This window comes from Carassius carassius, chromosome 24, assembly GCF_963082965.1.
Source record: "Carassius carassius chromosome 24, fCarCar2.1, whole genome shotgun sequence".
Classification (NCBI taxonomy): Eukaryota; Metazoa; Chordata; class Actinopteri; order Cypriniformes; family Cyprinidae; genus Carassius; species Carassius carassius.
In genome coordinates this window covers 29,307,768-29,321,092 of record NC_081778.1, presented here as the reverse complement: position 1 = coordinate 29,321,092, position 13,325 = coordinate 29,307,768, and the positions used below count along the sequence as shown (strand labels likewise).

The 13,325-nt window shown below is 40.0% G+C and overlaps 1 protein-coding gene across 1 annotated transcript in view; it reads left to right on the top strand.

Annotated features, from left to right (window-relative positions):
* The window catches only part of LOC132103410 (CUB and sushi domain-containing protein 3-like), a 173,260-nt gene extending 166,011 nt beyond the window's left edge, over positions 1-7,249 (top strand). The window contains exons 64-65 of the mRNA XM_059508491.1: positions 5,280-5,415; positions 5,506-7,249. Of these exons, the coding sequence (XP_059364474.1) occupies positions 5,280-5,415; positions 5,506-5,665 (296 nt within the window). The 3' untranslated portion in view covers positions 5,666-7,249. The remainder of the gene's footprint in view (positions 1-5,279; positions 5,416-5,505) is intronic.
* The last annotated feature ends 6,076 nt before the right edge of the window (positions 7,250-13,325 follow it).

The window sequence follows — 13,325 nt, the reverse complement described above, 5'->3', positions numbered from 1 at the left end:
ATACATATATATATATATACAGGTATATTAAGATTTATATAATGGTAAATTAATTGTATTATGAAGCACAGTTTAAGTTTTTTGAAAAACAACTGATCAAAATTAGAGAACACTTGATACCTCCAAGTTATTGGTGTTAATCTGGCACCTGGTGCTAATTTCCTTAATTATAAGACAAACACTATTTAACTGGCAGCATTCCTAAAACTTCCACTGAGATTGAAAAATGGTGGGCTGCTCTAAGTCTAAAGCAATGACCCTTTCAGTCACTCTAAGAGAAGCTGGTTATTCTAATCTGTGATTTCTAGAATATTGCTGCTTTACAGTGACACTAATTCAAGTCCACCAAAAAGGGTGGCCTTCCACGTAAGACGAATGAGAAGACAGGACAATGCGGAGACTCTCATGGGGAATCGGTTCAGCACTGTAACTGGAATTGCTCGCCAGTTCAGTGATGAACAGTGTATAGATCTGTCTCGGCATGTTTAAGTTTGAGTCGAAATAAAAGCACACTCTACAGTGACCAAGCCTCTCATCAGCAGAGAGAATCAAAATGTTAGGCTCACCTTGCTGAGGAACATGTTGTGTGGAGAGAGGAGAACTGGTCCAGTGTTAACTTTAGTGATGGGAGAAAGTTTCATTTATTTGGGTCTGATGGGAAACATCACACCAGCGCAGTGTGAGAAACTAGAGCTGTCCTGCGGCCGCAGATGTGCATCTACACTTCCTACTAATTTCTGACAGCTGTAACCCTCCAAAATTTCTATTTTTTCTATTTTTTCTATTTTTCTAATTCCTATTTCATTACAGTGGTTACTGTTCTCTCATTTTCATCACTGTGTTTTTCACAAAATAAAGGGTTTTGTTGAAATGCCTTGGACATTTGGTTGGAAAATATATTAGTGGATCAGTGGTAAACCTACAGCTAATATTTCTTCAAATTTTGTGTGATGAAGATTAACAACATTTCAGGGGAATATCAAGTAGTTATTGATTGTTCTCTAATTGAATATAAAATCCTGAATATATTGTTCATCTCGGTTACGTATGTAACCACGGTTCCCTGAATAAGGAACGAGATGCTGCGGTGACGTCACCGTATGGGAACACCTCTCGGTGTGACGAATGTCTGAAGCCCTTTACCATCCCGCCAATCCTATTGGCCAAATAACGCTTGGCACCGCCCCACGCATGCGTACGCATCGTATACCTGGGTGCCGCGTGCTATTTCGCTCAGATTTCATGAACTGAAGAAGAACGCTATCAAGGTATGGAACGGCCGGGACCGCAGCATCTCGTTCCCTATTCAGGGAACCGTGGTTACATACATAACTGAGATGTTTCCTTTCATAGGTCACTTCAATGCTGCGGTGACATCACCGTATGGGAACCCTATACCATAACGCCTGACATACCTGATAGCTGGGATCCAAGGAAGCATCTGCTCAAGCGGAGAGAACCCGGGAGCCAGGAGCCGTCCTCACATCCAGACTGTAAAACTTGATAAAAGGGCTCGGTGAGAACCATCCTGCCGCAGCACAGATATCATCCATAGAAGATCCACTGAGAAAAGCCTGTGAAGAAGCCACTGCTCTCGTGGAATGAGCTCTAACTCCTAAGGGCGAAGCGAGTCCGCGCGCCTCATAGGCTAAAGATATTGCCTCCACCAGCCAATGGGACATGCGTTGCTTTGTGACAGCATGGCCTCTATTCTTGTGTCCGAAACAGACAAACAGCTGGTCAGACTCAAGCCATGGGGCTGTTCGATCAACATAAGTCTTCAGCGCTCTGACAGGGCAAAGACTCAGATCTCCTGACCCTGCCTCTGCAGGGGGTAAAGCCTCCAAGACCACTTGTTGAAAGTAAAAATGGTTCAAAGCGACCTTAGTGACATTTGGGGGTGCAACCTCCATTCCCCCTACTCCAGAGTCTGTCTGGATAGCAAATCCGCTCCAAAGTTCAAACGTCTGGGGACATGAACCGCTCGGATCGACAGAAATCTGATCTGAGACCAAAGAAGAATATTTCTCACCAGCCTGCACAGGGGGCGAGAGCGTAATCCTCCTTGATGATTCAGATACAACACAACCGCTATGTTGTCTGACCTGAGCAGTACATGACGGCCGATCAGCAGATTCGAGAAGTACTGGAGAGCTAGAAAAACCGGCAGTAATTCCAACATGTTTATATGCCAACTGCGTTGTGTCACCATCCATACTCCGTGAGCTGGGTGCCCTTGACAAACAGCTCTCCAACCGGTCAAAGACGCGTCCATCGTGACAGTCTCTCGGGAAGCACAAATCCCCAGTCGAACTCCAGCTAGAAGGAATTCGGTTTACATCCGGCTTTTCGTCCACCACTGAAAAGGGCGCATAAGAAGTAAGCCCAGACGGATTACAGGGGATGCCGCTGCCATTAGACCTAAAAGTCTGAGGCACAAACTCACCGTCACTGTGCGACCCACTTTGAAGTGACGCACGCATGACGCGAGAGACTGAGCGCGCGGGAGAGATAGTCTTGCTGTCATCGCGTGAGAGTCCAAGTCTATTCCCAGAAAGGTTATCCGTTGAGAGGGAATTAAAACACTCTTCTGGAAATTCGTGCATAAGCCCAGGCTGTTTAGATGATTCAGCACAAGATCCCGGTGAGAGTGTGCTTGAGTCTGCGATTGTGCTAACACCAGCCAATCGTCTAAGTAATTCAACACGCGAATGCCCTGGAGCCGCAACGGGGCCAGAGCTGCGTCCATGCGAAAAAGTTCGGGGAGCCAGAGCTAAGCCAAAGGGAAGAATGCGGTATTGATACGCTTTGCCCTCTAAAGCGAATCTGAGGAACTTCCTGTGTCTCTTGATGATCTGAATATGAAAATATGCATCCTTCAGATCGATCGTGACAAACCAGTTGTTTGGTTTAATCTGAGACAAAATAGACTTTACCGTTAACATCTTGAATTTGCTCGTCCTGGGTGCAAGATTCAAATGGCGTGAATCCAAAATGGGTCGCAACCCGCTACCTTTTTTTTGGTACAACAAAATAGCGGCTGTAAAAACCTGACTCCATTTGAGAGGGGTGTACTTCCTCTATAGCCCCTTTGCTCAGCAGAGCTGACATTTCCTATGCACCGCTATTTCCTTTGGCTTGACAACTGTGGGAAGAATTCTGCAGAAAGGAGGCGGGCCTTTTCGAAACTGAATGGTGTATCTGTGACGAATTGTGCGTAACACCCATTGTGAAATGCCGGGCAAGCGTTCCCACACGGCCTGAAATAACATTAGCGGTTTCAAGATTTCCGCCTTCTGCAACGTCTTCATACGCGTTAAAATGTCTGGGCACGAAAGGCTCACGGCGTCCGTAAGCAGGGGAAGTGCATGCGTCAAAGTCGTTGTGTCTCGTTGTGTATAATCCTGAAGCGTGTCCATGGCAGGAATTAATCTAACAAGATGAACATCGGGCTCTGCCGCTAGCGAAAAAGCAGCGGCTGTGTGAGCCATCATAAACGGGCCGTCTTTGCCAGACCCTTGAACTTTCCCTCGGATTCTGAAGGCTGAATTGCGCAGAGTGTCTGAGGGAACGCTCGACATGGTAACTCGATCCAATGCTGCTCGAAGCGCCCTTTGCGGCGAGACAGTCAATGTTTGAGCGTGGGGACTGCAGTGAGAGGATTGGATGCGCAAAAACGGTCCAACAGCGCTCTCTAGTGTAGGGCACAGTCCCTGGCAAGCAGCGAGAATATCAGGAGCTGCTATTAGGGGCCCGAGAACGAGAGGCATTAGCCGTCGAGCTCAGGTCTAACCTCATTCGCAGTCGCTGGCGAGCCGGTGGAAAAGCCTTAGGACCCCAATCCTTACGAGGGGGCACCACTGGTGAAGGCTTTTGTCGTGAGGCAACTCATCGCTGCATAGCCATGGTTCGCCATGTCAGAAATGGTTGCGAAATCCACAGCCGCAGCATTAGTAATGCGCGCCAAGTACGGCTGTTTCCAGGACCTCGAAACCTCCTGGTGGAGGTCCTGGAAAAAAGGCAAGGGCCTTCGGGGCTGTGCAGGTGTACGACTAGTTAGAAAACGGTCGTCCAGCTTAGATGAAGGTTGGGCCTCAGCCTTCTCAACCTCCCAATCCAGTCCCAGTTTACCCACTGCACGAGAAACCACATCCAACAGCTCGCTGTAGGAGGGGGAAACACGCTTCTCCTGTCCACTAGGAGGGAGAGGGCTAGTGTCAGCCGCGAAGTCCGACCCCGAGGCCGCGGTGGATAAGATGTCGTCGTCCTATCGGGTTAGACGCGGGGGCGACCTTAGAAAATACTTCTACCCTCGAGCATAGTACTCTAAGCCGCAGGCCATCATAATGGGGGCAAGAAGAAAGGCCACTAAGCACTGCCTGTGCGTGATGTAAGCCCAAGCACACTACGCACCTTTCATGAGAGTCTCCCTTCGTGACGAACCTGGTACACGGTTCCTTACACTTCAGAAAATTCTTCGCGTCCGCGAAGAGGAGTTAACACTGCTCGGAGAAAACCGATGAGAACGTGAGATGATTCCTAGGGCACAGATGATTCGCTTTCCTGAAGGAAATGAAATCTGAGCGAAATAGCGCGCGGCACCCAGGTATACGATGCGTACGCATGCGTGGGGCAGTGCCAAGCGTTATTTGGCCAATAGGATTGGCGGGATGGTATAGGGCTTCAGAAATTCGTCACACCGAGAGGTGTTCCCATAAGGTGACGTCACCGCAGCATCGAAGTGACCTATGAAAGGGAAATTCGTTTTTTGCAACTTGTTTATTATTTCCTGTTTGGTCACAGTTATATAATATAATAGAACACAATACAATACAATACAATACAATATAACAACAGAACAGAACATAAAACATAAAACAAAACATAACATCATGATACAATATCATGTATGCAGTGTATGGCACCAGATTATACTATTATTTTAGAAATAACTAAAGAATTGCAAAATCTTATTATAGACACCTAGCAACAGTTATCATCCACTCATAATAACAGTATACTGTTTAATTATAGCAAGAGCAGATCTTTCATATCTCGTTCATAATAATATCTTGCATAAGTCATTTATGTAGTAACACATAAATCACACTTGCATGTATCTTTAGATTAATCAGATCTCTTTGTACTCCTGTTTTATTTGAACAATTATCCTACTTTGACACTTGACATGAGCTATTTTTGTTTTGTTTTTTCAGTCCTATCTCCTAGATTGATGTAGCTCTATTAGAAATGATTATTTCCCATCATGCATCATTCAGGTCTGAACATAATAGAGCCAACCAGGAGCCCGGAGATTCCACCCAGAACCAACAGCAGCTCTGTGGCCGTTGCAATTCTTGTGCCTTTCTTTGCCCTGATTTTTGCAGGCTTCGGGTTTTATCTCTATAAACAGAGGTGGGTGCAATTTCAGAAAAGAAATTACTGATGAAAAAAAGATTAGAAAATCTGAGCCCTAATGCTCTATTTCTTCTCATTTGATCGCAGGAAGTCTGATAAAGCAGAGTACAGCGGCTGCTCTGTGCATGAAAACAATAACGGACAGGCTACATTCGAAAATCCCATGTACAACACCAATTCTAAATCCATCGAGGGAAAGGTCGTCCGCTTCGATCCCAATCTCAATACGGTTTGCACAATGGTTTGAGGGTTTGATGCTGTCAGAACTGTCACTTTTTTGTTGTTATATTACTTGTCTCTTCGAAGCAACTTTCAAGCACAGTTTGGGTTGTGGTACTGACACAGCAGCTCAAAGCTGTGCACAGATTTGCAGGAAAAGTCTTATTCTTCACCGTTCGAGTGGAGAATTATATATTATCTACATCTCACTCTGAGAGTGTTGATTTTGTATTTAAAAGAAAACAAAAACAAAAAGTTAGGTGTCCTTTTACAATGTGAGATTCATGTGGAGCAATTGATTTGAAGCCATTCCAGGGGTGTTCACACATACAGGGATTTTTTGCATTGAAATGCTGAGCAACGTTTAACTTTATGCAAGTCTACATGATACTGTGACTACCAGAAGGAGTGAAGACATTTGATGTTATAACGTGATCCATCTCTTGTTAGATACTGTAAACAAAATGGTGAAGTTAATGTTCTGTATGATTTCTCTGCTCAAAAAAATTATGAATGGAGAATATTGTCAGAAATCATGAGCATTTAAAGTTCATTCATGCATTGATAATCGTTCATTTACTTCATGAGTGCTGCTGCGATTTATATTCAATTTCTTTCTTCTGCAGAATGCTCATTTGTATCAGCAAGAAAACTGATTCTGTCAAACAAGCTTATTTTTACTCACAGCGCATCTCAGCGTGTGATGAAATGGCTTTATGTGTGAATGCCCCTTCAGATTGTGCACATCGTCTTGTCATCGCAGTGCGCTTAACAAGTCGCTTAAGGAACATGACCGTTCCTAGTGGATGATGCCCTCCATTCAAGTGTAAACTTCCTCATGGAATATCAACACTCAAGTATTTTAATAAAAAAATGATTGGTATTAAAAAATAGTTTTTTTACAAATTTAACAAATTGTGAACTATTCCTTAAAGGTGAAGTTTGTAATTTTTTAAAATATTAAAATAGTTTCTCTGACTGTAAGTCATTCGTAGGTGACTTCCTGAAGAGTGTAACACTGTGGCTTTGTCGTGCTTTTCACAATACTCTTTAATCGAGCATCCTGACATGTCAACTTCAGACTCCAATGGCGGTGGAAGGCGTGTGATGGGCAGTTCAGACAGAAACACATTCTAGCATTAAAAACAGTGTAACTAAGGCTTCGTTCACATGACAACAATGTAGTCAAAAATCAGAAAAGTTTTCCCTTGTGTCTTTAAAAAGTTAAACGTAAACTTGACAACGTTTTCAAAACAATTCGTGTTTACACGTCCGTTGAAAAACGGCCAAAAACACTGTATTGCATATGCCAGGCCAGTAGTTGGCGCTGCCACCTTATTAGTAAACATTACCTGTAGGGAAGAATTATATGATGAATATGATGCATCTCCGCTGTTGGTTGTAATATTGGTGAAGTAAATCCACACTTTGCTGAAGAAGCGTTAGCAAACTTTTGAGCAGCAACAACAGTACCATGTACTCCGCCATTGTTGTGTATGTTTGTTCGCATTTGCCTTTAAAGGGGTAATTTGACGTTGCTAAAAAGAACATTATGTTGTGTATTTGGTGTAATGCAATGTGTTTATGCAGTTTAAGGTTTAAAAAAAAAAACATTGTTGCTCATCTATGCCCCGCCTTTCTGAAACGCGTAGATTTTTACAAAGCTCATCATTCTGAAAAGTGAAATATTCTTTGATTGACCAGTTATCCAGTGGGTTGTGATTGACTGAATACCTCAAGCATGTGATGGAAATGTTACACCCCTCAACATATTGTGATGCGTGTCCCGGTCAGAACACTGGTGCCACAAGATAAAAATAATAAAACCCATTACAAACGAGTCATTTGTTAAATCCAGTGGGGACGTAATTACGGGTTATAATGACTTATACTGTGTTTTTACGCATTGCGTTGCATCTCGCCTCATAAACAAAACCATGTCTGCATTTGTGATTGGAGAAACGACAAACAACAAGCTTTACTCTACACTGCTCAAAACTCGTGTTTGAATCATCAGTGGCCTTTACATATATAAACGTACTTACAGACTGTGAGTCAGATCAGCCGGCGTTGTAGTCTTCTCTCCCATGATCAGGAAACAGTCCTCCATTAAATGTGCTGCACATTGAATATTTGGGATGAACTGTTCCGGAACAGTGTTGTAAATACAACTAAACCACTGATTTATAGTTGTGTCCTCTTTTGGAAGACCAAATAAAGTAGTTTCGCTTTCACAACGAAACAGCGTCTCCACAACAAGGTGTCAACGGCATCAGCGAGAATCAAAGTTACGCCTTCTTTCTTTGCATGGACATTTGGGCGCCGTTATGCAAATCTTCCCACATCGTGACGTAGACATGTTAAAACTAGTGGTGGGCATAGATTAATTTTTTTAATATAGATTAATCTCACTGTGATCTTGAAATTAATCTAGAGATTAATCTAGATTAAAATGGCTCATTCGAATTCTGCCGAAGGCATTCAGAATATGTGTGTTACCCAAATAAAATTGACAAACAGTAAGTCTTTGAGAAGGGGTTTATCAAGCTAGGTGGTGCATTAGACCAGGGGCTCATCTCCTGTTTCCAAAATGCATCACAAAGTGCTTGAAAAAGCTGTAAACTAATTCCACATTGCACAAGGTGCAAACAACCTTATGCCTGTTTCACACATACTCCGTCTGCAGTGCGTATGCGTTGCATGTTTTTTTACGCACCCATGTTAACGGATACCAGTTGCGTTCCAGGAGCGTTGCGTTTGCAGCAGTGTAGCGATCGTTTACGTACCGAGTAGTGAACTGCAAACGCGTCCTGTGTGAAAGCACATCGAGTCCGTGCTGCACCACATATGTAACGCACATGGACTGCAGACGCACTGTAGACGTAGTATGTGTGAAACAGGTGTGAGCAGGCCGTAGCTGGGGTCAGCGGGGACCCGGTGAAGGTTGTACCAGTGGGCCCTGTTTGAAATTGTTTAATTTGTATGTTCGTTTATTTTTATTTATTTGTGCTATTTACACAATGTTTAAGTTTTTTTCAAGTTTGTAGGTGTCAAGGTACAGAAACCAAATAATTCAATGTAAAATAGCACTGGATAGTCTTCAATGTAAAAATGAAATATACAATCAAACCTACATTTATTCAGACACCTTCAACATTTCTCACATTATTACAGTTTTGCTATATATATCAAAAATTATATCTAATCTCTGAATAATATTTGGTTTGACTGTTAAAACTACAAAGTAATTCAGTCAAGAGCAGTGAGTGACTTTCATTTTCATTTTCTTGGATTAACATTACAGCAGTTTAGCTAAATTAGGCGATGATCGCATCCAATATAATACACATCCCATTTTTTTCCTCAACTGTTTACTTTCACTTAAGAAATAACTGACAGTTTTTTCGAGCATAATTTTTTTTAAGGTGGATATTTTGACATATTTTGTATGTATTTGTCGGCACAAGAGCAAAAAGAAGCAAATTCGATGTTCAAGTGTTTTGAGACGCTTTTCTCTGCGTGAGCCCTGAACACCAGAACACCGCGAGTACTGAATTGGGCTCTTTCACATCTTTTTGTTTGTTCAAACTGCGATTTGTATTTGTTCGTTCAGGTGCAGGAGGGACTTCGAGGAGAACTTCGCAGAAGAGAGCTCGGTTCAGTGTCGCTGTCCGTGATACGCGGCTCTCTCTAGCTCTCGTGCGCACCGAACACAGCGCGCGAGTAACCATCCACTCTGTTCAGCTTTTCCGTGTCTTGTGTTTGGATGCTTTAATGTTTAAATCGACAAGCGGTAAGGCTTAAAAACACGTGAAAAAGATAAGCTTTCATGACGATGCGCAGCAGTGGCCCGTCAACTGTCCTGAGCATCTTTTTAGGCTGGCCTCAGTCAGTCAGTTATATAAAATATCAAGGTGAAATTCATCATAGCTTGCTTAGTATATACCCAGCTCCCAACCCAACTTTGAGAATACATTAACGGTGATATTTTTTTTATCGCCCGATAAGAGTCTCACGTTAACGCAGCACGTTAACGCCGATAACAGCCCACCACTAGTTAAAACAAGCCATTTTAGGGGGGTGTGATAACTTCTATAAAGAATATATCCTTGGATTTGAGACTTTAGTCTTTGCAACTTTACAGATCATCTTTAATGTACCAAGAGCTTGTAACACTCCAAAGAGAAAGAAAAACTTGAAATCGCATCATATGACCCCTTTAAATATTTTATCTAGATTGTTTTACATTTTAATAACCCAAGTATATAAATTATTATTATTTTTTAGAAGTTGTAAATAAATTACTGGAGAACTATTTCAGTCTTTCTACTTCCTACTAAAATTCAATTTTTATTTAAATGTCTTGTGGTTTCTTTATAATTATTTGTAAAAATTTACTAGCAATTTCTGATTTAAGTCAATTCTACACCACATTTTTTTTTCAGTTTATAGTTTGGCCATAAATAAATACAAACAAAAACAGTGCAAATGTAAATACAAGAATGTGTCCTGTGTGAACGGCCCATAAAGTGGAAAACAGTCAGTTTTTTTTTTTTTGATTCTGTTTAGTAATATATAAATTACACACTTCACCTTTATATTAAGGGAAACAACTTTTTAAGTGAGTTCACTTATTGGGTTATACTTCATTTTTTCTTAATTTGTATTTAATATTCATCCCAAATGTTTCCAATTTGCTCATTTTAGGATCACATCCAACTGGCCATTCGCAGGTTTTCTGCCTCTAAACGCTCCATTTCATAACTCATAATAGTGCCTTGTGTGATATTTCACTGGTGGGGGAATGGGTTAAATTTTATTTTTGTTTATTAATTTATCAACTACAGTTAGTGATGGTTTAGTTGTTCAACAAAAATTCACTTTTGCACATACCTGCCAAATATAATCATATATAGCATCAGTGCTATGTTTGAGTTCTTTGTGCCGCTGCCCATAATGTCTTTTCATCAACAGTTTGTATATTTATACAGATGTTTTTGTTCCTTCAGCGGGTAAGTGTTGAGCGGCATCTTTCGTGCTGTGTTTGGCTCACACTATTCCTATTAGTGACACAAAATATCAAACACTGTCAAAGATTTAGGATTGCTTTTAGACACTGGCTCCTTCAGATTGGTCCATCACTCTTATAAATGCATTCATATCAAATGTACAGATATTTAAACTTTTTTGAAAAGAGTTATATTTTTGTGAGAAATTCGTAGCTTATGTAAAAAAGCTTATGTAAATATCCATTTGTAAATGCCATTTACAAATAAAAAGTCATTTGGTTTTCTACATTTGCTGGATTATTTCTTGAAATACTCACAGCTGTGCTAGTATTATTAATGTATGTTGGACTGACTACATAAATTGTCTTAATTACAGACAGTTTTAATGGTTGTGTCCCTTTTTTGTACATATATCATGGTTTGGTGAAAAGTATGTTTTTGAATTGCTGAATTGGAATTATGTTTTGCAAAAAAACATTTGGAATTCCATCAATTTACTAATTTTGTTTTTGTTTATTCACTGATAAATGTACTAGAACAATATAAGTACTCCACCATTCAAGTGGCTGTCGGTAAGATTTTTAAATGTTGTTGAAAGTATCTTATGCTCACCAAGGCTGCATTTATTTGTTTGAAATGCATTAAAAACAGTAATATTGTTAAATATCATTGCAATTTAAATCTATTATTATAAATCAATATAAATTAATACAATTATTTTATTTTTTCATAATTAATTGCAATTGTGATTTAAAATGTTATTTTAAATATATAGTGGAATTTTTTTTTTTTTTTTTTTTTGCAGAATTTTCAGCATCATTACTCCAGTCTTCATTGTCACACAATTCTTCAGAAATCATTCTAATATGCTGAAAACAGTTGTGCTGCTTAATATTTTATGGAAACCATGTTGATTTGTGACCATAAAAGTGGCTGATTAAATAAAAAGACCTAAATAAACTGGTTAATATTGACAAAAAGCACAAACATTAAATTAACTGATTAATCAGCTAACACATTATTTTACAGATTGTGCTAACATGTCTGATGATTATATGGGTGTGCATAACTGTGAACATTTACTTCATTTAAATTCATTAGTTAAAAATAATTTAGTTGAAAAAATATTTCAATATTCATAAACTAATTAAGATTTTAGTTGTTTTGAGGTAATTAGTATTTTCGCCCAGATTAGGTTCATTCATTCAGTAAGCAGCAGCTTCAACCTCAATTTTTTTCTAGAAAAATGTAAAGTCAAAGATCAAAAACTTTGTGCAAGAGGTTGTGGATAATATTAACACAGCATTAGAATGCAGGGCTGCACACTGGAACCTTTATATTTAATACTTTTTTTCAGTTAGGTCACTCTAATTCAAATCCTGCATACTTTTTAGGGTGGATAGCATGTGGATGGCAATGTAGAGTCAGTCCAGCATGATTGTCCATGATGATGTGCATGCATGGGAACTTGAACACTAGCAGTATTTGAAAGCTACATGCAACATGAAAGCGGAGGATCAAACAGATCGTGGGGCTTCTACACTGTGGAGCTGGATGTCGTTAGTTCCTTCCAGAATTGAGATGTGATCAGTTATTTATGAGAACGGTAATGGAGTGAGCGAGACAGGTTTACAGGTGGTGACGGGCATATAAACAAAGCTGAGGTTGATCAAATGCCTCACCATACAACAGAGAAGCTTACAGCACAATTTGTCCAGTCCCTTGTAAATAAAATCCTGTGAATTAAAAGAGAATGAGCTTAAATTGAGGATGAGAGCAGCAGTTCTCAAAGACAACAGTGTTAGACCAACAATGAAATGTTGCTCAGGAATGAAAGCTGGATGAAGTGCATTGCCTTTGGTTTTACTTAGTGTATGATGCCTGGTGTTTTTAAAATCTTTTAAAATTTGAAAAAATTTGTGTAGTGTATTCCATCCTAAACTTGCATAATTATTATAGTCTAATTGACTTCTGAGAAGACTTCTGGACTTATGCCCCCATTTTTAGAAACAAGGATCACAAGTGTATTTACATGACATATATATGGCCATTTTATATTGTGAATAGTCAAAACTAAATGGCATGTGACAGACTTTTTAGAATTCAAAAGATAAAAGAACAGTTACGGAGAATCAATCAATTATGAATAATTCACTGCCGTTGTATGAATATTTAATCAAGGAAATCAATAAAAAGTAACTGTAATCTGATTATGAGCATTAATCTAATTACAAGTACTTAATGATTACATAATCCATCAATAATCAGTTACTGTCTGTAATCATGGCGATGGGGACTAAAGTAAATATTGAAGATGGCAACGTCCAAACCTGCAAAGTCGTATCATATTTTACACTACAGTTCAATTGAATCGAATTTCATTTGTCTAATCTTAATTTACCAGTGGAAGCTTTTATACATTAGTAAATGCTGAAGCATTTGAGTCGCGTGCTAACCACCACACAGTCTGGAACAATCTTCGGTGGAGGACAGTGACCGGATCTAAACCTTCAGATGACACATAGCTCATATCTACGGATCTGTAAGCAACCAAAACCACACATGAAACCTGCTATTCACTAAACACTAATGTGTTCTATCACACTGTATTATGTTACATTAACAACTTGTCAACTACGAAAATATGGTTGTGAGGCCTGAAAATGTAAGGGTGTGGGT